This window comes from Platichthys flesus, chromosome 11 (assembly GCF_949316205.1).
Source record: "Platichthys flesus chromosome 11, fPlaFle2.1, whole genome shotgun sequence".
Lineage (NCBI taxonomy): Eukaryota > Metazoa > Chordata > Actinopteri > Pleuronectiformes > Pleuronectidae > Platichthys > Platichthys flesus.
In genome coordinates, this window is record NC_084955.1 from 21743893 (window position 1) to 21768680 (window position 24788).

Consider the following 24788-nt stretch of genomic DNA (forward strand, 5'->3'; position numbering starts at 1 on the left):
TGCACTGTTAATAATCCTCTGACACCTCTGCCACTGAAATGAATTGCCTTTTGTCCTTCCCTGTGTATAGTAGGGTTTTGTGTAATTATATTATTCACCTTTCTGATGCTCCTTTTTTTACATATACTTATAATCATCAAGTACACTAACGCAACAACACCTCCTTCTGTTACTGTCCCTGTCATCCCTGCAGTGTCTCTGTACCCAGACCTGCAGATCTGCGCAGTAAGCATCCTGTAAATACCCTTAAACACTTTTCACTGTGTTGAGGTTGTTCGCTCTTTCTTAACAGTCTGTTGTTGGAATACAAAAGTTATTGATTCGATGCCCATCTTCAGCAGCACTGCAGTAGATTGTTGTCAGGCTGAAGTTAATCAATAATCTCTTTTATTCAACTTTCTGTGGAGCTTTTATCGTTGCTTCTTTTGTAGTTTATTTGAGACTGTCTGTGTTGACAGAGGGAATCAGAAAAAGGGCTTTGAGGAAATGGCAAACAGCATGAGAGTGACTCACACGTTGTCATGTGTTGTCTCACAAATACTTGCTGAGGTCTTTCTTTCCCTAGCGAACAATTCCTAGTAGCACCACAATTGAAATGTTTGAATCATTTGCAAGTCCATAATTAAATAAGTATAAAACAATACAGTCTGCTATTAAAATTTAACTTATAGGAATTAACTACTACACAAACATAAGATTGGAGGTTAAAGATTTGGCGTCAAGGTAAAGTTACAGCAGGAACACATGAAATAATCCCACTTCCCCCTCTTTGCCCCTGAGCTCTGCCATCCCTGTGTCTTTGTTCGCAGAGCAGGGTTGCAGACATGCATGTGGACACTGTCTTTCTTCTGTGTCCGCTGGTTTTTGGTGAGTTATCAATCCAATACCTATGCTTTTTTATGCATTTACTGTGATTTAAATGTAAATTTCAGGGACATATATTATTCTCACTGTGAAGTTACGACACGAGACCACTCAATGTACCATAACTTTTAATGTAATACAAGTAGACATAGTTATTACTTTTATCTGGCAATGTCTGCAGAATTAATTTGACTGGACAATGATATTCAATCCACAAAAAGGAATCATTTATATTGATTTAAAAATATGCTTGTGTGTCATCTCCATGAATATTGATTATATATATACGTGCCTTGGAATAAAGACTTTTTCTTTTCTTATTTGACTGCATAATATCCACATAATAAGCTTGTGGTTGTAGATTAGTTCCAGAGACAAAAGAGCATCTGCCAGCTTCCCTTTTTCTAAATTTACATCTGTTGCAAAACTTTCGTGGGTCATGTTGTGCATTTGCAGACTGTGCAGTAAATTCAACAATTCCAACTTCGTGCTTAATGAAATGTGCATACACCTACCGGTCTTATTTCAGAGGATTCAATAAGTTATTTTCATATTGATCGTGAAGACTGCAAACTTTTTAATTGGTCACGCTCTTGGGAATCGTCTTTTGCTCCACAGCTCCTCAAATTAAAACAGAATGAATTGGACACGGAATTAAATGGTTGGATAACTTGCAATTTAGCCTATTGTCTCCATTCATTAAAGCCTAAACCTATAACAAAACTTTAAATGATCTACTCTAAATGATTTTTCTGTTCTCCAACAAACAGCAGCCGTGTGGAGGGGGGTCCAGGCCTTCTCTCCTGTGCCCTCAGTCCCTGACCGTGTCCGGGCTCTGGTGGGATCCTGCGTGGTGATTCCCTGCTCTTTCACTCCTCTGGCTCCTCATCCTCTCAGGGGGAGGAAGGACAGGATGGACATCCGACTGAGGTTCAGAGGCGGTGGCCATTTATTCCCTCTGCGGAGCACTGCCTTCAACAGCGAGGACAGGAGTCAAGTGAGCAGAGATTTCCAAGGCCGCACATCTCTCTTTGGACGAATCGCAGATGGAGACTGCTCGGTGAAGATAGAGAGGATCAGCCTGGACGACTCACGCATGTTTGAGGTGGCTCTGAAATCAGGCGATGACTTACTCTGGGGGAAATCAAGCAGCTTCAATTTGGATGTGGTTGGTGAGTATAGGGAAGACATTTCACTGTCCTAGTTTCAACCAGATCATGTGGGTATACAGGCTGTAGGACGTTAGAGCAATAGAGAATCAAATTGGGGAAGAAATTGTAGAAACTAAGTGCATTTTCCGACATGTGGCCAAACCTCAAAAAGATGAGATGAAGTCATATTTATCATAAAGTCGGAAACATTTCTGAAATGCATACATTGCATATGTATATCCTCCTGGGAACACCACTATGGCAAACAGAGAATACAATTATTATTAAGACTCAACAAGTACAGAACAAAAGTACAATTTAAATGAGACATATACTCATAATCGGGTTCATTTTAATTTGGGCTATTGCTTGAAAAGGTTTTCATGCTTTAATGTTCAGAGAAGGCATCACTGTCCTCTTAATTTTCATTGCTGCAGCTCCTCTTTTCAGCCTCTGTCTGAAACACTTGGTTTTGCCCCTCGCTCTTTGAAGCCCCCTCCTGATAAATTCCAGTCTGCTCTGATTGGCCAGCTGAAGCAGCTGGGCTGTTAGTGTGCGTGTCTTGAGGCAAAGCGTACATTATGCAAATGCTTTGCCTTTTTAACTTTGCAGAACTTTTGCATACACAAAAAGCTTATATAATAAACTTGAGGAAATAGAAATCATATTTCTCCTTAAATATATATATTTTTTAAATGGAACACCTTAAATCGGCAAAAATTGCACAATGACCATAAAAATGGAAATCTGGGACAAACGTCTTCCGTAGTAGATTCCGTGTGAGGGTTGTGTAAAATTATTATATGTCTTTAATAAAACACATAGAGTTAGTGGAACACAATCATAAAGGAGGTTTACCTCCCTGACAGATGCTCCTGAGGCTCCCGTCATCAGCGGGAGGTCGGCAGCCACGGAAGGAGAGCTGGTCACCTTGAACTGCTCCGTCAGCTATCACTGCCCCTCCAGACCTCCAACCCTGCAGTGGAGCTGGGAGAAAGGAGCCCCGCTGAACAGCACCGACCCTGGGGAGGTGCTGACACTCCGCCCGGACCCCAACAGGCTGATGTTACTGGCCCAGCTGTCGTTTACAGTGTCACACCAGGTGAAGCCCAGGCTCAGGTGCGATGTCACCTTCCCTGGAGCCACATCAATGGCCACTTCGAAGGATCTACATGTGACTTGTAAGCACAGCTCGGATGTTTATGATTGAGTGTCTTGGTTTTCTCTAAAAAAAACGTCTTTGTGTTTTATGCTCTGTAGTTCCCCCAAAAGAAGTGAAGGTGCAGGTCCAGTCCTTGACGGTGCTCGAGGGGGGTAATGCACTGCTGGTTTGCACATGTAAAGCTGATCCTCCAGTGTCACAGTACCACTGGTCCTACACTCAACACGGCCGTACGGTGCAGCTCCGGCAGCGCACACACTCAGTCCGGTTGTACAACGTGACTCGAGACATGAAGGTCCGCTGCTCCGCTCACAACCTGATTGGTCGAGGAGAGTCCCGCCCCACGCCATTGGACATACAATGTAATCCTACTTCCTCTAATCCTACCTTCCAATGACCATGAACTTGTAGACAAAAGTTACCTGCACATGTTTATATCCTCTTTACCCTGTTCTTTAACAGTCTTAATCTTCAGTTATCGTTTTGATTGAGTGACCCTTAGTGGCAGACGTTACATATTGTGCGTTTAAAGAGTTTCAGGTTCATCCTTTCTCTCCTCCAGATAAACCAACCATCGTCCAACTCTCCTCCACCTGTGCCGTAGAGGAGTTTGAGGTGCTGTGTCTGTGTTCGGTTGCCTCCAACCCCAGACCTGCGGTCACCTGGAGCGTTAACGGGTCGGTGCCCCCTCATGATTACAACGTGTCTGTGACATCAGAGCCTCACGTGCTAACGGCAACTCTGAGGGGCCACATGGACCAACCCCTCACTGTGATCTGCTTTGCTTTCAACGCTCTGGGGAACGACTCCCTGGTTTTGCTGCAGGGAGGAGAAGGTGTGTTCTGAGCTCTGTTTTTCCCACGTGAACAAAAGACAACAGCTCGACCTTGCCTCAGTATTTGCGCTATGTGTCGGGCTGGTGTTGAACATCTGTGCAATGTGCCTGCAGCTTAAAGTCAAGGAGATAAGCCGAAGAGCTGCACAGGTTGTCGTTGTACCTGTCTTGAGTTCTAAATGTTGCATTGCTTCATATGTAAAAAAATTGTGTATGCATTCTTATCGAGGATATTTTGGCTTAGTTTCTAGGAAGTGGGAGAAAGTGAAGATGCGTAGTGCATCTTTATTTACAATCTAAGATGTAAATCATAATCCATGTCTTTCTATTCATGATGATGAGGGAAACTGTTATAAATATGTATATATATAATTTCAAACATAAATTTATATATATATATATATATATGTTTGAAATCATGATCCATTGTTGCTCTTTTTTCCCTTTCCAGGGACAGCAGCTTTGTGGTGGTTGGTGATTCCTGCTGTGTCCATCTGCTCGCTCATATTCCTCCTATCTCTTCTTTTCTGCTGTTGTCGGAGGAGAGCTGGAAGGTACGTGAGCAAAACCAGCCCTTTGAACGTTACACTGACATTTGTAAACAAGTGTTTTGCTGCGAGGCTCACACTCACCACTTGTTCTGCTCCTCTCAGAGAGGTCCTGAGCAGGAGTCCAGCTGTTTACCCTGAAGGACTGGGGATCTACCAGGACAGGATGCCGCTCTATATTAACTGCACAGAAGTGACTCACATCTACACCAACGGCAGCTACCAGCTCGTTTACCAGAACTGCACACCTCATTTTGTCCATAACAACCAGGTATTGGAGTGTGTTGATCTCTGAGTGCAGGCTATGTCCTTGATAACAGACCTCATTGCATATATTTAAATTTCTAAATCTATCATTCCTGAATTTTTGGGGGACTTTAACTTCTGTCGTTTTTTTCAGATTCGGCCAATCGGCCGGAGGGGAGGAGAGAGAAGAAGAGGAGGAGGAGGAGGAGCGGGAGCAGGGGTCGACAGACGAGTCGCTCTAGGAGTCAGAGGCACAGGAGGAGTGCAGAGTGTGGCTGAGGCCGAAACTGCCATTTACCTGGAGATACTCTGAGTCACATTATTCAACTGCTACATTACAGATTCTTACGAATGGGAATGCACATGTTTATAGCTGTCGGTAGGTTGTATATAGTCTGCATCCAAATGTCAACAGCATTTTTAAATGTAATCTCTTGGTTAGCTATTTCTGTAATCTCCATATTCAACCACTGATTGATGGCCTGTGACCTACAGCTGTGCTCATTTTTTATATAAAAGATGAAAAAGCCAGAGACAGTTTCATGTTCCTCCAGAGTGAGAAAAAACAGTAGCTCAAGGTTTGATGAATCAGTGAGGGAAGTGTGTAGCATTAACAAAAATTCTGCTCTGTAAATGATTTGCCAGAATCAGGGATGCACTTCAGTTTCCTGGAACTGTTCCGCAGACATTAACTTTTATCTTTTCCTTTTTTATCGAACCATTCAAGCAGACTTTTATCTATAGCATAGATCGTTGGCGATTCAATTTACTTATGAAATATAATTCAACAGCACAACTCGGGTGTTGTTATTTTATTTTATTGTGTACTACACAAACACAGGGACTGGTGGAGGCACTGTTTGAATTTCACGGTTGAGGGAACAAAGGAATGGAAGGAACTGAACTTTACTGAACTGAGGCAGAACTCAGCTATGCTAATACAGCAGTGCTGCGATAGGCCGTCCTTCCCTGAAGATTATAATAAAAAACATTTAATTTAGAATAAACTAATATTAGAGCAAATATATTAATAAAAGTACACGATCAGATCAGAAATTGTACTTATGCATATGAATTAGTATATATTAATGAACAAAAGTACATAATAAAACTATAAATAATAAACAAAGGAATAATGAAAACAAGATTATGTATATTAAAGAGTTGTAGAATTAAATCCAATGAATCAGAAAGTATATTTGTGAATGTGTGTGTGTGTGTGTGTGTATGTGTATATCTTATAAACAGTTGGTGGCGACATTCCCCGGTGATGCGCTTATTAAAGAGTAGAAGAAGAAAAAAAGAGGCTCGCTGATTGGCTGGGAACAGCTGCGTGGTCACAACAACACGACACACGTCGGGCTTTTGGTGGGAAAATGACTTCTCCGTCCTCGTTTATCTTAACATTAAAAGTGTTATCGTGCGTTTTCCGATGTGCCCTGTAGCGCCAGAGTGAGCGGGTGCGTGTCAGCTACACAAAACGTGTACAGGTTCGTTAGTGGGAGCGCGGTGTGTGCGTGGGAACCATCAAGCCAACCGGGGGAAACTTCGCCCAGCCCATTGTTTGCTAGCGTGCTAACAACGTTAGCCCGCTGTCTGTCGCTGGACAGGAACACGCTGTAGTTTCCTCCACTGTCAGGACGCCGCGTGTGTTCTATGTTGTGTTAACTTGCCACGAAGCGTTGAATCCGTGAGGAATCAACAGCAACCATGCCCGAGATCAAGATCAAGCACGTTGTGTCCTGCAGCACCGAGGACACCGTGAGTTCTTCCTCCGTCACCGACTGTGTAATGTTCAGTGAGATTCGTGTATGTGCTCAAAGGTCAGCCTCCCTTTCACTCATCCATTGTCATCCCGCAAAACAGACCCACAAGGCGGACAACCTGCTGAGCTCGGACACCTACAGGAAGTGGAAAGCAGCGAGACCCGGGGAGAAGCAGACATCCGTCATCCTGCAGGTGAGTTCCTGCCCCCCCCCATAGATCTCTGTCACCTTAATCCCACACACTGAACCTTTAAACAGAAGTCAGATGTTGTGATAGTGTTTAGACGGTGCTTAACATAAATGAAGATATAATAAGTAATTTTTCTCGATATGTAAAACTGTTTGTGCTCGCATGTGTTACCCTTTCTTTGACTTAAGGATATTTACCAGCCTTTGTGCTGCTTGTGGCCACAAAAGGAGCTTATCTTAACTTTTAATTTATCTATTGTTGGTGTTTTCCTTCGCTCAGCTCGAGAAGGAGGAGCAGGTGCACAGCATTGACATCGGAAATGAAGGCTCAGCTTTCATCGAGGTGCTGGTTGGGAATTCCTCCGCTGTCAGAGACCAGGATTATGAGGTACTCTGTCACTATCTTGACTATTAATGTTTGCACGTGATCTGTATCCCATTTTTTCATTGTGATTGATTTATTGTTTAATGTCTGCTTCAGGTTCTTCTGGTTACGTCTTCCTTCATGTCTCCAACTGAGAGCCGCAATGGCACCAATCTGAACCGGGTGCGTTTCTTTGGGCCCAGCCAGCTGCAAAAGAGTGCAGCCCAGGAGAAGTGGGACAGAGTGAAACTTGTTTGTAGCCAGCCTTACAGCAAGGTAAAGGTTGCATTGAGTGTTACCATGACTTGATGAAATAATTAGCAAGAACAGCATCAGTAGTTTTAGGTAACTCTTTGATTTTATCACAGAAATTTCGCCATGAAATAATATAAGAGGACATATAGAGCAAATGTAATCCTCACACATGCTCAACAACAGTGTCGTTGAGCTACATGATGAAAGTGGATTCTTACAGAAAGGTGTACAATCATTTGTTTGGTCCTTGTACATAGAACATAGCATACGGTCTGGCCTTTGTTAAGTTCCATTCACCGCCTGACAAAAATGATCCTCCTCCAGCAGCCTCCCCTGTAAGTATTGAAATATCTTGTCCTTTTTTAAAATATTTTTTACTGAGGCCTTGATGATTAGATACCTGAGTTTTAGTTTGTATATATTAATTTAAAATTATTATTAAATGTTACAAAATAAGCCAACCATCTTAATAGTAACATTTTGTCTGAACACAAAGTAACCACAGGACATTGTCACAGATTGACTGTAATCATACTGTAATAGTTTAGAATCAGAAACTACTTGATTATAAATAAGTAAACAACAAAAGGAAAGTGTTTTAGCTTTTGAAATCATTTGTCAAATTCAGACCTTCAGTCCGTCCCTCCATCTCTTCTTCTGGCCACGGACATTTTCTTCTTGTCTCCTGTCAGAAGCTGACAAAGTTGGGACAGTTCAAGGTGAAGGAAGAGTCTCCGTCATCTGGGCCCAGCCTTCAGCCGGGAAGTCTCTTCTTCAGTCGGGACAGTACGACAAAAACCAGTCCTTCTCTCAAAGGTAAATCCATTCCTTCAAATTTACAAGCTGCCGAAGGCCAATTTAATTCTTTCAGGTCCTTTTGATAATGAGGTTGAATAAACACAATAAATCCATAGGTCATTAATAAGGTTGTAATTAAAGCTTCTGAATTGTAGCAGGAGACGACAGCAAAGACGTGATTTCAAAGACTTTCTTCATTATTGTGCTACTTTGTGGGAATGGTTCATTTTTGCTCCCTCACCAACTCTCTGCACTTCTCCACTTTAGTGTCTCCTCAGAGTGAGAGGTTGAGTTACGCTGCTGCTGCTCTGCAGACCGGTGGCACCTCCCAGTTGTCGGGCCAGGCTTCGTCCTCCAGCACTGTCTCGCCACAGGTACTAAACAACACAAGCTATTTCTCCACCAAACTAAATTCTAGGATATATATGAAACCCGCATCAATACTTTTTAAATTATAACCACTCTTTTATGTACAGCCTGCACAGGTTCTTAAGTTTCATAGCAGAGTATTATTTCCGTTACGCTGACAATATCAGAAAAGTAGTGTGCAGCACAGTAACAGTTAATTTCCTCACCTTTAAAACTCTTATTGCTGTCGGTTATTTCGGTTAAATAATCCAGCAAATAACAAATCATTCACCAGCCAGTAAAGGCATCTGAACTGGCACAATACATTTATCATGAAGGAGGAAGGAGCTGGCATCAGCTCGCTCGCTCGCTTACACATAGTTAATTATTTTCATTTCATTTCAGTACATTTTCTGCTATATTTTCACAAAGGTGCATTCAAGAAACCTCATAATACTACACACATCATTCTGGTCCATTTTACAATTATTACACTCACTCATCAATCCTGTGTAACTGCAGCCTGTCCCACGGATGTTAACAGTAGAATTTCATGTAATGTCCTAAAACTTCATTTTGGTGAAAAGCCAGATCTGAGGTGGCGTGTGTTCAGATTGTGCCGTTTCCTGGAGAAGCATCTTTCCATTTGTTGTGCTGTTGTCATGCGGGTGTCACCGTGATGTTGTTTTCCCACTGTACCAACCACAGTGACACACGCCGCGCACAAGTGAAACAGTGCGTTCATTCAGGGAATGAACACACAGTCCGTGCCTGGAAGACTTACTTGTTTTGTGTTTTGCTGAAAAATGTATTATTGGTCCAAGTTCATTACATCTCTCGGAAAAACAAATTCATTTGTTGTTTCCAATTAATTTAAACACAATTGTTTAATATGCAGCAGATTGAATTTGTAGCTTTCATCAACAGCTTGAAGCAGCATTTCCTGGCACAAGTAAAAAATAAATTACTTTAACTCTGTGCAAATGCGACACGCCAACTCAGAAAATGTCCCTGTCACTCTCTGTGTATTGAAAAGTCATCTCAGCAGTTATTCCAGTGGTTACAGTCCTGTATCCAATTTTCTTCTGTAATTGTTAAGCAACCGTTTTTTGAAATCCTCTATGAATTATTAATTTACATTTTCCAATCTAATGTTTCTACATACACGCGGGGCATTTTTATTTCAGAAGGCTCATGCATTACAAATTGGAAAAAACTGAGCACGATTTATTAAACTTTTTGGCATTAAATGAAGAGAAAGTTTGTCTTCAACATGGTCTTGCACATTATTTTTGTCATTCTTGTGAGTTAATCATGAAACGTGCCTAATCCTCAGTTTCTCCCATGAATTGTTTCCACAAAGCCACCAGCAAAAAGAAAATATGAGTTCAACAAAGAGCGCCAGTCCGCCCCTGGCCCCTCTCCTACGAAAAAAACAAGTCCTGCTGGCTCACCCGAGGGTAAAGCCGCAACCCCCAAAAACAAACCGAGTCCAGCCAGCGCATCCAGCTCCAGCGCTGCGAAAGGTAACACTTCATTTATTGTCTCAATCGCAGCATTTAGATGGTTTTCTTAGAGAATTTCCTTGACTTTCTGAATTGTGTCCCCAGCTTCCCTGACACCGAAGTCCCCCGAAAAGAAGAGGCCGAGTTTGACCAAATCCGAAACTAAACCCAAACAACAGAAAACAAAATCCCAGGTCCCATTCAACCGGATCCTGGAAGGGGTGGTGTTTGTACTCAGTGGCTTCCAAAACCCATACAGGGGGGAGCTGAGGGAAAAGGCTCTGGATATGGGAGCCAAGTACCGGCCTGACTGGATGTCCGGCGCCACACACCTCATGTAAGTAGCTGGTGGCACGTGAAAAGTGCATTCTGAAGTTGTGCTCTAGTGTTTGCCATCATCATCTCCACTAAGGAAGTTACGATTTCACTCCTGTGTGTTTGTTGATTTAAAAAAATGTGTGTCATTGGGTGAATATCCCAAAACAAATCTGGATCTATGGAATTTAAATGTGGTTTCATAAGTGGACTGTTAGACCTTAGCAGAGGTATTGTGCTCTACTGAGATTTGTTCTATTTCATTGATGCATTTCTCATTTGCAACATTTAAGGCACCAATTCAAAGTAAATACAAAGCAGCACCTAGCAGCTTAGTTTAGCGCAAAAGTGGAGAAACAGTGAGTCAAGCTCTGTTTTATAGGTAAGAAATCCACCCACCAGCTTCATTAAGACTCAGTATCCTGCTGCTCGCTGGAGCCCCTCACCTCTCTGGAATGAACATAAGTTAGACATCAGTGATATCTAACTTCTCCTCTAATTGAGGACGAAAGAAAATGCATATATTTCGCAAAATGTAGAACTATAACCTGAATCCTGAACTTGACCCAATAATAAAGAATCGTGTTCTGTGTTAGGTACTACTCTTGTTTCATAAGCCGAGAATGTGTCCAGACTTTCAGGCAAATTCTGCTGCATGTCTGAAAGCAGTTATAGATCATAAAAGAGTTAACATTGTAAATGTAATGTGTACAATGTAAATACCTGTAGTAGGAAGGATTTCCACACACTTTAGTCTGCTGGACTTTGTTTCAATTGGATGCAATGAATTGGTTGTGTTGTCTCAATAACATACGTGCCTCGGCTTATTTACTTTTTTGACTTATAAGCTTAAAAAAGGGTTTTTAAATTCCCACCACAGTTGTTGCCTTAAGAGACCTTGTTCGTGCTCGTTCTTAATAAACCGACAGACAGCTCAGAAATGTGGCTCCATAATGAGAAAGTGAAGAGATTACTATTGAGTGAATGCTAAAGAGCTGCAAATCAACGGCAGGTTTTTGGCAGCTGATTTGATTAAAGAAAGATGAGTAGATCACTCAGATTAAATGTGCCTATTATTTTTCATCAAGATCCATTAGTTGTTCCCTGTAAATTGGTTGAAATGACTGTAAACAAACGGACAGGGGTGAAAAATAGCCTCCTTGTTAGAGGTAAATATTGTGGTGATTAAATTGTGGGACTTCTCTCATTAATATGGCTTTGAGCAGAAATAATCATTATGATAAATGACTAAATCAGCCTTCTTAAATGTGTGAATGTGTTACATTTAAGAAAGCCCTTGTTATTAAAAATAATTTATGTTGCTCACACTCATTCTTGGACTCAACACAACAGCAAAAAAGTCAGCTTTGTGCTGTGCTGGGCGTCAGTCGTTTGTTGATGCTGCTGGAGTCCATATAACTTAAGCTTGTGAAATCAGAGGTTTACACTTTTGGCACAGTCGGGAATACTCGCTATACAAATCAGTACACAGGGAAGTTATAGGTAACTGAGAAGGTCAGGGATGATCCTGTTTTGACAGTGTCATTCACATGTGGCAAATGTGGCAAATAAAATAAACATTTAATAGATGTAAATTACTCTACATTCTTATATATAGAACTATATTATACATAAAAGTACAAACATGTATTTCAAACATCGATCTTTAGAGATGGAAAGATATATTTAGTTAATTTGTATGATGAACAGACGTCAGGATTGTGTCACACTCTGTATTTCACTTTAATTGCATCTTGACATCCACTGCCTGACTGTTGCCCATGTCTACTTTTATTAGTGATGTAACCCTGTGTTTTTCTCAAACTATTCATTTCCAGCTGTGCCTTTGCTAACACGCCTAAGTACAGCCAGGTGAAATCAGCAGGGGGCATCATTGTACGGAAAGAATGGGTGATGGACTGCCACAAGAGGAAAGAGCAGCTCTCCTATAAAAGGTAAGAGACGACGAAATAAAAACCAAACCAATGATTAAGAAGCGATATCTTGAGTTTGAATTTTACACCCAAAGCTCAGGCTGAGGCATTCGCACTGGAACAGCTGCAGGAAATTCAGCTTCCGCAGAGCTTCATCTGGTTAATATGTTCTCTTAAAGCCACAACTGCACCTCTCGCAGTCTGTACTCAGCAATCACGCGGATTGAAGCGCCCAAAAATACACCTCTCACAGCGGCGTTGCCCACTTGCTCCAACATTGTAACCCTGAGCAGCTGATACCTGCTGTGATCACAACTTCAGCCCAGGCAGCTCCAGCAGCTGTCTAATTATATGCCTCATTACAGGGAGAGCTTTTATAGCATCAAGGCCAAAGTGGAGATACAGTGAGTCAAGCTCCGTCTTATAGGTAAGAAATCCACCCACCAGCTTCATTAAGACTCAGTATCCTGCTGCTCGCTGGAGCCCCTAACCTCTCTGGAATGAACATAAGTTAGACATCAGTGATATCTAACTTCTCCTCTAATTGAGGACGAAAGAAAATGCATATATTTCGCAAAATGTAGAACTATAACCTGAATCCTGACCTTGACCCAGTAATAAATAATCGTGAAAAAAAATAAATAAAAATACACCTCTCACAGCGGCGTTGCCCACTTGCTCCAACATTGTAACCCTGAGCAGCTGATACCTGCTGTGATCACAACTTCAGCCCAGGCAGCTCCAGCAGCTGTCTAATTATATGCCTCATTACAGGGAGAGCTTTTATAGCATCAAGGCCTTCTGCTGTTGCTCCAGCCGAATCTGTGTCGATTGAATAAAGCAGAGCTGAGGACTCATCTTGGGCAGTGGAAGGTCCAAATTAATTGAAATCTCACTGTACTGGGTTTGCTTTACCATTTCAGGAATTCCTTCATACTTGTTGCCTCCATAATGATCATGTCGACCTCAGTTTTCAACAGAGCTCTCATTCTGATGGGGTGTCTAAGGATTCCAGGAATGAAGACCATAGGCAGTATATAAAATGAACCTTAAGTATGTGTCTGGAAAGTTAAAACAATTGCAGAAGTGCCACAAACCTGTAATTCCAAGCAGAGGGCCATGTCACTGATTTGAAAAGAATCAGGTTTCTATAGAAGGTTATGAGTTTCCTCTGAAGTTTATGGTCCCAATCTCTAATTTCAAATCCTCTTCAATACAGCATGATGTTAATTTAGTAAATTATGGTCACGTTGAGAGTCAAATAGGTGAGAAAGCACAGCAGGTTCCAGGCTTGAAAAAGACAATTCGCAGACCAGCAGGTGACATCACGATGGGTTGCTGCTTGATGAAGATCCACTTTTAGACGATTATTCTGTTCACAACCTACTTCGAAACATTAAATCAGTAAAATTCCTGGTTTCTAGATACCTGCCAATAAAGTAGATGTCCACTAGGGTCAAGGTGATGAGGGTTGATCAATGTGATCTGCCAGTGAACACACATTGTGTATGCACTAGTGTTGTCACGATACCAAAATTATGACTTTGATACTATGCCTGCCAAAATATCACGATACCCGATACTTTCGATACGATACCACAAATACGATACAATACAGGTTTATCTGATAGTAATAAATTAAACATCTGTAAGGTTACCTTTTTTACCAGCTTGTTCCTGCCCAGCTTTTTGGACACTTAACAAATGGCATTCCTATTAGTACTAGCCTACAGGCCCACATGGGTGAAATTATAGGTTATTTTGCATGTATAGCGGTTACTTAATTGAGTTTAATTATGACAATGAACTGAGCTACGTTCTTGCAGCCAAATTGAAAGCTAGATCAACGTCTTAAACGAGAATACATGCAATAGGCCTAGAACACATTCAAGTGATTGGGGTGTAATGTTTCGAAGTGCGCAAAAACACACACACGCGTAACGTGAGGGAACGTCACGTTAATTTGTCAAATCAGCATCGTATCAGGCCAGCATGATAAAACCAGGAGCCGTGACAAATTAACGTGACGTTCCCTCACGTTACCGTTCAACATATGAACACTGTACAGGGAGCCGCTGCAGAGGGGCCATTAAAGAGATGCGGACGTCAAAGCATTAGTTGCGCCGCACGTTCACCGTCCCGTTCGCGCGCCCCACTTGTTATGTCTCCGCCCGGTCGCGCCAGATAATTTCCAGATTTCACTCCGCGCATCTTTCTTTTCAATAAGCCGAGGACGGTCGGCAAGATCCATGTCTCCCCTGAGATCACTCGCTGTGAGTGAGGGCCGCCTGCATGTGTGAGAGCTGGCAGCCCCGCCCCTCGCAGTCTGCATGCAGAGTGACAGGGAGCGGAACAGCGAGTGTGCTCTGATTGCTGCTATTTCAATGAAGTACCGGTACTAAAAATATGCAAAACCGCATCGTTTTTAACGTAAGGGTACCGCGGTACCTTTCTAGTACCGGTACACCGTGCAACACTAGTATGCACCCGGATGAATGGTACACGTATAGCACACAGCCGGCAGGACAGATCCGCCTGTACCATCCTCCTGAGAACTGCGTGCATTAGCAGCTTAATTTTTGATTGCAAAAAAGTACTACAATACTTGGTCCCACGACACACCATATGGCAAAGCACCACAAGGATGGAAGGAGGTATTGGCTGCCGTTACAACTTCCATCAGCAGAGACATGGCCCCGATTTTCAAGGCCATGGTGAGGTACGAGAGGCGGTGGTCTAGTGGCAGAAACTTGGACTATGGGCAGAGAAGGTCTCTGGTTCGACTCCACGGAGAAACAACAAAAGACGAACCTGGATTGATCGGTCCAAAAATCCAAGAGTCTCCCTACCCTGTCTAGTGCCCCTGAGCAAGGCACCTTTCTCCCCCAACATCTGCTCCCCGAGCTCCGTACATGGTCGCTCACTGCTCTGTGTCTCCTGCACCAGATGGGTCAAAAACAGGGATTCAATTTCCCTACCTGCACGAGTGTGCCTTTGCATTTTCAAGCTGTCACCATGGATGTGGTTTCTTTCCAAAATATTGCAAGCAATTGACCCAGTGATGGCCGAGTACTCAATAACAGAGATAATCACGAGGTTTCGGATCTATTCGGGTCACAAACACACAGCAGGAAGATTCACAGACCTTCATTAGTTTGTCTCGTGTGCTTAATGATTACTTGTATCGATGAGACTGTCATTTCAGAGAGATTGTTGTCTCTGACTTCCGGCATGGAGTGGTCTGCAGGTTAGAAATCCATTTGCTAATGATAGTCTTCATCGCCAGAATTGAACGCAATCAACGAAGAAAGATGAAGAGTAGCTCAGACAGCTTTTAAAAAATAAAATACATCTGAAGACCATTGGCAGACATTCCTATTGTTCAATGAAATCTGATCCTTACTTCAAGTTCTCTGCAGCATGTCATCATTCCCCCTCATGTAAGCCTTTTATAGGTTTCTGATTGTGCTGAGGATCCCTCACCGCCCTCCTTCCCCAGCTGCTCCCCCTGCTTCCTGTTGTCATAGCCCTGTCCAGCTCCGCTATTGTGCTGCGTGTTGAGTGTGCAGCTTTGATGATGTACCCTTTATTTAAAAGCTGCATCTGCTATGGGTAATTAAAAGGACCACTTACTTTGATCATGACAAGTACCCAAACAAATAAGCACACTCACATCCTCTAACTGTTGCCCCATCCATCATGCACGCAAACACTTTGTCACTGAGCATCTGCGGGCAAATGCACAGCTTCACTGGGCTCCTGCCATGCATATTTATTATGTAGAATAAGTATATATATTAATGAGATTGTGACATCACATAAGCGCCGCAAGAAATACTTTCTCCGTGTACGTCATCCAATCAGCGAGAAACCCGAGACGGAAGCAAAAGAGGGGAGAGCAGAAAACGTTCAAGTGGCTCTACAACGTCCCATCACAATGGGACTGAATAAGTAAATCAATTTCTCATTAAAGCCGAGGACCCGTTGCTACATCCCAGGAGGACGTGGAAACTAGTCGACATGTAGGTGACAATATCAGCACAATCACATCGTGATTAATATGTGGCACATAGATTTTAATCGCAAAGAAATTATTTAAAGAAGAACCAGTATGTACTTGAATTATAAAAAAAAAAAGATAATTACTATAACTACTATAATTATTATAATCTATCGTATAACGTTTTAGTTGTGAATCGGTCTATGCTTTACCACACAGTGACACCTCATAACGATACTCATCTCAAACAGGTGGAGAAGTATACAGTAGTAGTTATTGAGGTAAAACTACTAGAATTGTAGTTTATACACGATTGCACTAAACTATTTGTTTAATAGGGTGACAGGAGATAAGGTAAAAAATATAATCACAACAGTTTTTTATAAAATAATAGAATTGAACCATTTAACCTCTCACAGAGAAAGAGCTGCATATAGATGCACTGTACGACTGTGTGTGAATGTAAAACTGTACTTTGAGTGAACATCAGGACTAGATAAGATCAATATATATTGAACTATTATCATTTCTATCTTTTCATCTTTTGAAAAACACCTCTCCAGTTCGTCTGGGTTGAGCACACCGTCTGCTTTACTTTAATTATGCGACTTATTGTTATAAGCAGGACATGCTGCATTGCTCCTCTTGTCCACAGTCTCCTTTTTCATTTTCCAATTTCCTAGTCACTTAGTTTTATGAAACAAGAAAGCAATGGTCATCATAATGTGTCTGCCTAGTGTGAGTGGAAAAAATAACACCTTGGCTCTGATGCACAGTCATGGCTTGAGGTTATATATAGAGAGGATTTGGGGAGAAATGTCACTTCCTCGTGTGTGTTTATGTTCTTTTCTGTTTTTCCTGTCCTTCCAATTTCCTTCATCATTATCCAAACTTATGTCTTCGCTTTTAAAGTAATAAGAAAAGTATTTTTATTCCCCCGCCACACTTGCCTAACCATAGCCAAGAACGTTACAGACAGAGTCACGATAGGTCGTCTGACACTACACCCCCTACATATTTTATGCATCTGAGCGTCTGTGGCTCTGGAGGTGGGTCATGGTCGTTCGCTCATCGGAGAGGTCAGCCATTTGATCCCCGGCTCCTCCAGTCCGCATGTGTCCTTGGGAAAGACACTGAACCCTGTGTGACTGATAGAGAAGCACTATGGAATCACTGTATTAATGCATGAATGTGACCTGTAAAGCACTTTGAGTGGTCGTTAGGACTGGAAAAAACACAATGCAGTCTGTTTAACATTTTTCTTGAAGTTATACTTAATTATGTGTATAAGACTTTGTTTGCAGTCTTGCTTATGTTTTATTTTTCACATGAATTTGAATAGATTCAATTGAATTCATCACATGTTCTTATTGTGAGAAAAAGGAACGTAACAAACTCAGATGAGAAGAATCTGACACATTATTCCTCCCTTTTTTTTTGTCATGAAAATAGATAAGATGAAGGACTATGCTGTCAGGTGTATCATATGTCTGAATGTCTTAATTCAGACAGTGCACATATTTGCGGAGCCGCAAAGTGGGAGGAGATGTTTGAGGTTTAGGGGTTTCGCCCAGTAGGAAGGTGAAAGTCCCCCCCCCCCCCCCCCCCCCCCCATAGATCATCAGCATCGGAAAATGTCTTGTTCTCTGAAAGTTCAGGTAAAAAAAGCCTGTGTAGGAAAAACCTCAGTGGTGAAACTTAAATAAGACTACCAAGGAACATTTCACTAGGGGATACCCAATCTCTGAGCTTAAAATGCCATGACATTCTCTTCTAAAGGCAAGTTGGAGCTAAAGCATCCATAAAGTTTTTACTATTCCCAGTGGGCAGAGAGAATTCAGCATAAACAAACTGGTCCTGCGCTGTATGAGTGAACTTTGTGCAAGTCCTCCCAGCTCCAAAAGTTAATCTTCTTGAGAGACCCTTCCCATCAAGTTTGGGGACTCCACGCAATGTTGAGCAGACACACAGGTGACAACAAAACCCTGCACACCATCCCGGTGGGTTAACATGGTTAATCAATAGTGCTGCGCACTGTAGAACCGATACACTGCTGTTTCTGTCGAAGAGGATATAATGTCTATTGTTGTGCACAGCCTGTAAAGGCCGATTATTTTTGCTGTTATTACCTTCACCCAGGAGGTCATGCTTTCATCTGTTAGACAGCACGATCAATCAAAGACCACCGACCAATTTCCCCTTATTTTGTGGTGTAGATGTGGATCCAGGAAGTTTTCTTTACTATCATTGCGAGATAGGATATGTTTCAACCTTTTGTCTTGTTTTCTTGAATAATTCATGGGGGTTGATTTAAAAGTCAGGTCTCTTAAGGTGACTGATATTTTTGAGTGCGGGCAGTGTGTGTGTGTGTGTGTGTGTGTGTGTGTGTGGGGGGGAGATCAAATTAAAAGTTTGGCTCCTTTGAATTTTAATGTGGATTCATAAGGGGTCCATTGGGCTTTGGCGAAGGTATGCACTTTACAGCCAGACAATTTATGCAGTTCTATCTCAATATAAAACTCTGCTCTTCAGTCGTTGCTTATTTGCCCTCCATCTGTCCCAGCGCTGCCACGCTGCATTGTTGGTAACATCTAACCTATAACTCAAGAAAGAATTTGAGATATTGGAGCAGGGTTGCAGCCATCCGTCCTGATTCATGGTTTCAGTTCACCGACAGCCACCGACAGGCATTTAAGTCAAAGTGGCTGCGAAAACACAACAATGTGTTTGGGGGGGGCGGGGGATAAGCTGTAGCTCAAGAACATGCAAACGTCAAAGGTATTTGATATACAGGCTGTTGTATCGTTTTAAAGACAATCGAGACACTCTGGTGTGAAACGATATCTTTATCATGTCTTCCTTGTTAAATGTGGCTATGTCCCACTACTGCCTGCTAAAAGGGCCACTGCAGTGTGCTAGAGAAGCCGGTTTGGAGCACGATATATTGTGCAGGCATCATTTTCTCCCCAGTCTTTAATCATTCGGACGCACTTTCTTCATCCTTTCTTTTTTTTCTCTTCTTCTGTTGCTTCAGGTATTTGATGGATGGTGGCGAGTCGAGCTCGGAGAGTGAAATGGAAGTGGACAACCAGAGTGAAGAGGAAATGGATACAAAGGTACGGTTGTGTGTTTTTGCGCGAGTCTACAAAAAATGATGATCTTTCTTGTTGGTAACTATCAGTTGTAATATCCTGTCCGTGCTGTTATTGCAGACTCCACAGAAGCAGGAGAGACAAGTCACCCCCAAAAAAAACATTGTGAAGAGTGAAGACGAGGATGAATACGGTGGCTCCACGGATATGGACGAACCAGGTTTGCATCCAACTACTTCAAGTGGTTAACAAAAGGGCCTGAACTTTACCTGACATGTGGTTTAAGATTCGATCTTCTACAGAAACTGGTGTTGACATAAAAAGAAAGAAAGCACGTTACTGCTCTTACAAAGTTTTAGATTGTTTTTTTCCATTGAATGGGAGCTGAAGTTAACCTGAGACAGGAAGGCAGGGTGACACGATAAGGATAAGAGTGGCCATTCGGATCACTGAACAGGTGAAATAAAGGAAATAGAAGAATGAAAACCAATGTGAAAAAGTTCTGAAACATTTTTTTACAAGTTATTTCAAAAAAAAATTCCTCTCACTCCCTGGGATCTGAACTGTCAATTCTCAAAAACAATCTGTACTAGCCAAAGGTACATTAAACACATATGAAGTCCAGTTTCAATTAGACAAGGGGACAGACTATTAGTACAATTACTCAGTCTTGATCATTTATCTTTATCAACTTAAAGCCGCAGTTCAAACACGTTCCTATAAAGGCCCTCGAGAGAAGAAATGGGATTGAATCCCCTAATCAGGCCGCCTCTAAAACATTGAATGAATTTCTATCAAGTTTGCTCTCCAGGCCGTCAGGCACAGCATTGGTTTGGTGGGTGACATGACTCATCAACTCCTCTGCCGATTGCTCTGAAACTAGGTGCGGACATCTTTAAGATTCCTTCACACAAATATTAACATGCTTAAATGCTCATGGTACATTTGTATACCTGTTAAGCCTCAATTTCTTAGTCTTGTCATAGTGAACATGTTGAGCTTCCAGCAAAACAACAACATAATATGCTTGTGTCGTTGCAGATTAAATGTGTCGTTTGAAGCGGATCAGAAAGCAGAAAGCTTTCATCTGATATTTTCTGTTTCCTGTACTTTTTTAGATGTTTTTGCAATTTGCCTTTTAATTAAATGTGAAAAATTGAGAGAGAGCGATGGAACTAGGCAGAGAGAGAGGGGATCAAATGCAAAAGTGGTCCCCTGCTGTGAATCAAACTGTAATCACCGGTAAAATGCTTTTATTAATTCCCGTTTTGTTTTTGCCTGGGAAATTGAGTGAAGTTTTCCTTTCTCTCTCTTCGGTTTCAATTTGCATATTAAAATGGACAAAGTTAATCACTCCACTGCTGCAGGTTCACCCAACACAAATTAATTGTAATGAGACATAACTTTCGGAGACGGGAAAACTATATTTACTGTGACAAAGAAGAAAACAAAAAACAGGTTCACCACCCTGTAAACTAACGAGAATGCAATACAGTAGTTTAAACAGGGGATAAGTGGAGGTGACTCATGGAAAGTGATTTATTCATTGAGCCCAAATATCTAGTGTAGGGCGAGAGGGCAGCAGCCGAGCTGAAGAGGACTGAATGAGTTGAGAAGAGCAAGGGGAAAATGTGAAACCCACAGAAAGAGCCAAATGGGATCAGCTTTATGAAGCACTTGGAAACTTATCGGTTGATAACTCGACCGTGTAAAGAACATGAACAACGTACATGCTGTGGATGGGAGTTCGAGGGAAGAAACAAGAACGGAGGGAAGATGTAATCGCTGTGAAGGGACTTGTGCATGATTCTCATTTCTATGTTAATTTGAGGCCAGAAGTAAAGTGCCGGGTTGCATCGCTGAGGACACACACACACAATGACCCACGGAGCACATATAGGGAGAGGATGTTTTAATTAGAGCTTCTTCCTGTTTCCCCCCCGCAACAACCCAGGATTGTGTGCTAATGGAAAGTGTTGCCAACAAGGTGACATTGTCTGAACCGCTGATGAAAATACATTCTGCTTTACCTCTGCTTGCTCTGCATAATGAGAGTTAATAGTATTTTATAGAGAACATGATGTCAAGGTTACATTATTTTCATCATATGAGCAGCATTGTTTGACATTTTTGGATTCAATTGGTTTTAAAATGAAGGACAGAGTGCAGGGATAATAATACAATGTAGGAAATGATTTGAACTGGGAAACAACCTTTTGTTTTTTAAGTGAATTGATATTTTCCTCAGGAAATTACATTATTATTACCCTGTCCATCTGTTTCTGTTTGAAAAGCTGCCCACAAGCCGCAGATTTGATCTTGGATGCACAAAACTTTTCAAGCTTAAACTATTTCATTTTCAGCTTGGCCTTTTCTATTATTGTAATAAATGACGTGTCAGCTTCCTGTTACAAATCTCCCGTATTAACTCTTGGTTTCACAGGAGTTGATGATGACGAATCTGCCGTGGACACGGAGGACGAGCTGCAGAGGTAAACACAACCGATCATGTCCAAACTGCTCTGTGTGATATTGAGGTGGACCGGTTTGTTCTTCTGTGCACGATGCACCAGTAGTAAAATGATCCATAGATTGTGTGAATGTGGTGCTCACTGAATTCATCGCTGCCCCAAAATGGCCCAAAAGTCTATTGATCCTCAGTAAATACGTTGTTTACATTTATTGATGTTCACCAAAGAACGAGTTTATTTCCTCGTAAAACATTTGAAAACCAAATTCTAAGTCCTGCATTGTTTACGTGCATCTGTTGTATTCTTTGGTTCATTACTGGCACCACTGGCAGGAATGAACATTGTGTCGCCCTCGACTTGAAGTTTAACATTTTAACTGCTCTATAATGTAGAGCTGTGGGTTTTCTGTGACGGCCATTAAAACGAGTGTCCAGACAGGAAACCGGGACGGAGACAAATGAGGTTCCTTCTTTTCAGAGACAGCTTTTGTCTTTTTTGTCCTTGTGTAAGAGTGGAGAAGGAGAACAGACAGAAGAAAAAAGCGCCAGCCGGTGTGAAGACGGTGAAGGAGGAGGATCCATACGGGGGGTCGACCGATGAAAACACAGACGCTGAGGCTGAACAGGATCATCCCATCCCTGAGCTGCCAGGTGTGTCCCTCTGTTCTTATCCTCGTGTCCCCCAGTCCCTGTCGCCTGAGCCTGTTCACGGCAGAAGGAAAAATGTCCTCCCCTCCATCGTGGCCCACTGCAAACACAGACAGAAAATAATTGGATATCTCTTTTGCCTCTTAGGAACACCACACACACCACTTTCTGTGTTCTCTTATTTATTCATCCTAACTTTGCTCCTTCCTTCCCTTCACCAAAGGGCACCAATAATTACGCTCATAAGTGCTGTGCGCCTCAGTTAAACTCTTCTGCTTCTTCCTCTTCAATCGTCTCTTCCAGACTTCCTGAGTGGAAAGCACTTTTTCCTCTACGGCAAATTCCCTAACAACGAGCGGCGCCTGCTGCTGCGATACATCGTGGCCTTCAATGGGTGAGAGAGACTTCTGGAAATAACTCGACATTCAAGAAAGATGTGGCAGAAATTGCAAATGCCTGTTATTAAATCTGCGTTGTCTGTTCCGCAGAGTGATCGAGGACTACATGACGGAGAAGGTGCAGTTTGTGGTGACCAGTGAAGGCTGGCATGACTCTTTTGAAGATGTGAGTTGTTGCCACTGTTTGCCTTTCATCAGTGTTTCTTTGCAAGTTATGTAAGGACTTCTAATTCACGCTTGAGGATTTGTGTAAATGAGGGTTTTGCTTTTATCATTCCCTTCTACAAACAAGACGGTTTAGTGAAGTTAATCTCTCCAGGGAACTTTTTTGAAGTGCTCAGTCAAGAGCACAAATGACATGTCGCCTCAAAAACCCTCAGAGGGGAAAGGCAGAAAAGGCCAAGCAAGGAGGCATCTTAGCCGTTTTCCTTGACGCAGTTAACACTTGGACATTTTTTAAAGGTATTATTAAAATAGAAATTAAGAGAATTAGTGTTTTTGCCACCCCGGGGAAAATGCAGCAGTGATGGGAAAAAGTAGCCTTTGAATCTGTTTGTTATTGCTTAAAAGTGATTGAGCCGTTTGAGGTGCTTGTTAGTGTCTGAATGAGCGATGCCTCCTCCTCTGTGAGCGTATCTGTGATATAACAAGAGCACTTCATGACCCGTCCATGTCTCTGTCCCCTCCGTCACAGGCACTGATGGACAACGGCAATCTGAACTTTGTCAAACCTACTTGGATCCACTCGATCAACGAACGACAGAAGCTGCTGCCCTATCAGCCGTACTCTGTCGTCCCCTGAAGAGGTCGCTGTGCGGACACAGACATGTTGCGATGGGGGGGGGGGGGGGGGCATAGACTGTTTGTTGTTTTGTTTTTTTCAGTTTCATCGCCATTTAGAAAAAGCTAATTTTTGTTCATTATTGATGTGTTTTTTTTTTACTTCAAATGAAATTTTCTCAGCCTTTGTCCACTTTACACAAAATGATTCACCTTTTAGACAAGCTAGGGGAAAAACTTATCTATTTAGATGTAGGTTAAGGTTTAGATTTATCGTTTAACCTTCATTTGAAGCTTGTTAAACGTAGCTTGGCCACAATGCAACATTTTCATGATCAGTGTTTTTCCTTGGCTGTCCTCACACGGACTCAAGACTTGTTTTGGTCGCCTTGGTCCTGTGCCGCCGCTCGGCCTCCTCCGGCTCTGTCTGGAAACGAGCTGTCACCCTGTGCTGACTGCCAGCGGCGCTGATAAGACCCCGACTTGTGTAAGTGGGCAGACTATCATGAGACCAGGCTGCAGTCGGCTGAAAGGTGCCAGTTATTCAATGTGGCAGCATTTTTCGGATCTAAAAATGAAGTCTGGGGAACTGTGTTAGTGTGATGAATTGTGTGTGTGTGTGTGTTAAAAAGTTTTAAAACTGTTTGTGATTTGGTTTTATTTGTGTTAAATATTACAAGAGATGGAGTCACTCAACGGATGTGAGATTTCCTGAAAGGGCTTCACACCTTGGTTTGCTCACTTTTCCAAAGAGACTCGTTTAGTCCTTTTTCTCTTTATGTTTCCTAATTATTTTGTCTAAATAAAAAAGGTTTTTAATTAGCCATGCTACTCAACGTGTTTCTTCAAACGGTCCTTTCCCTCAGCTGCTCTCGTCCCTTTTTCTGCCTTCGTCTCCGTGTTTGCAGCTCGAGAGGCACTTTCGCCCTTTTTCATTCCTTCTCTCATCTCTCGCCCTCTCTCCCCTCTCCAATTTACTTCCCCTCCTCTGCGCCCTGCAGCCACTCAGTCCTCTGCTCTCCAGTCAAGGGGATTAGAAAGCTGGAATGTGGATGATGGACACCGAATCATGAGGGCTGATTACCTGGGAGGGAGACGCTTCACGAGAGATGGGGGAGAA

At 42.3% G+C, this 24788-nt stretch overlaps 2 protein-coding genes across 3 annotated transcripts; both read left to right on the forward strand.

The window, feature by feature from the left end:
- The first annotated feature begins 785 nt into the window (after positions 1-785).
- LOC133965060 (B-cell receptor CD22) lies at positions 786-5848 on the forward strand. Its single transcript, XM_062399446.1, has 8 exons — positions 786-867; positions 1635-2036; positions 2885-3196; positions 3276-3539; positions 3740-4012; positions 4464-4566; positions 4666-4831; positions 4961-5848. Exons 1-8 carry the CDS (start codon positions 825-827, stop codon positions 5117-5119), a joined length of 1722 nt encoding a protein of 573 aa, XP_062255430.1. The 5' UTR covers positions 786-824; the 3' UTR covers positions 5120-5848.
- A 283-nt stretch (positions 5849-6131) lies between these two features.
- Positions 6132-23732, forward strand: xrcc1 (X-ray repair complementing defective repair in Chinese hamster cells 1). Of its 2 annotated transcripts, none has more exons than XM_062399384.1 (17): positions 6132-6567; positions 6673-6765; positions 7042-7149; positions 7243-7401; positions 7638-7715; positions 8073-8196; positions 8446-8552; positions 9890-10052; positions 10137-10368; positions 12185-12301; positions 19315-19396; positions 19493-19592; positions 21816-21864; positions 22354-22493; positions 22794-22884; positions 22979-23054; positions 23583-23732. In XM_062399384.1, exons 1-17 carry the CDS (start codon positions 6517-6519, stop codon positions 23688-23690), a joined length of 1878 nt encoding a protein of 625 aa, XP_062255368.1. In that variant the 5' UTR covers positions 6132-6516; the 3' UTR covers positions 23691-23732. The 2 variants fall into 2 exon arrangements, with proteins under 2 accessions (XP_062255368.1, XP_062255369.1); XM_062399385.1 differs by having other exon boundaries at positions 8076-8196.
- The last annotated feature ends 1056 nt before the right edge of the window (positions 23733-24788 follow it).

Bases quoted from the DNA above. Each gene is read 5' to 3' on its own strand.
- xrcc1 (XM_062399384.1), top strand. From the start codon at position 6,517: ATGCCCGAGATCAAGATCAAGCACGTTGTGTCCTGCAGCACCGAGGAC. The intron at 7,716-8,072 runs GTAAGTATTGAA...GTCTCCTGTCAG, and splicing joins CTCCTCCAGCAGCCTCCCCT to AAGCTGACAAAGTTGGGACA. The intron at 22,494-22,793 runs GTGTGTCCCTCT...CGTCTCTTCCAG, and splicing joins TCCCATCCCTGAGCTGCCAG to ACTTCCTGAGTGGAAAGCAC.
- LOC133965060 (XM_062399446.1), top strand. From the start codon at position 825: ATGCATGTGGACACTGTCTTTCTTCTGTGTCCGCTGGTTTTTG. The intron at 868-1,634 runs GTGAGTTATCAA...TCCAACAAACAG, and splicing joins TCTGTGTCCGCTGGTTTTTG to CAGCCGTGTGGAGGGGGGTC. The intron at 3,197-3,275 runs GTAAGCACAGCT...TATGCTCTGTAG, and splicing joins GAAGGATCTACATGTGACTT to TTCCCCCAAAAGAAGTGAAG.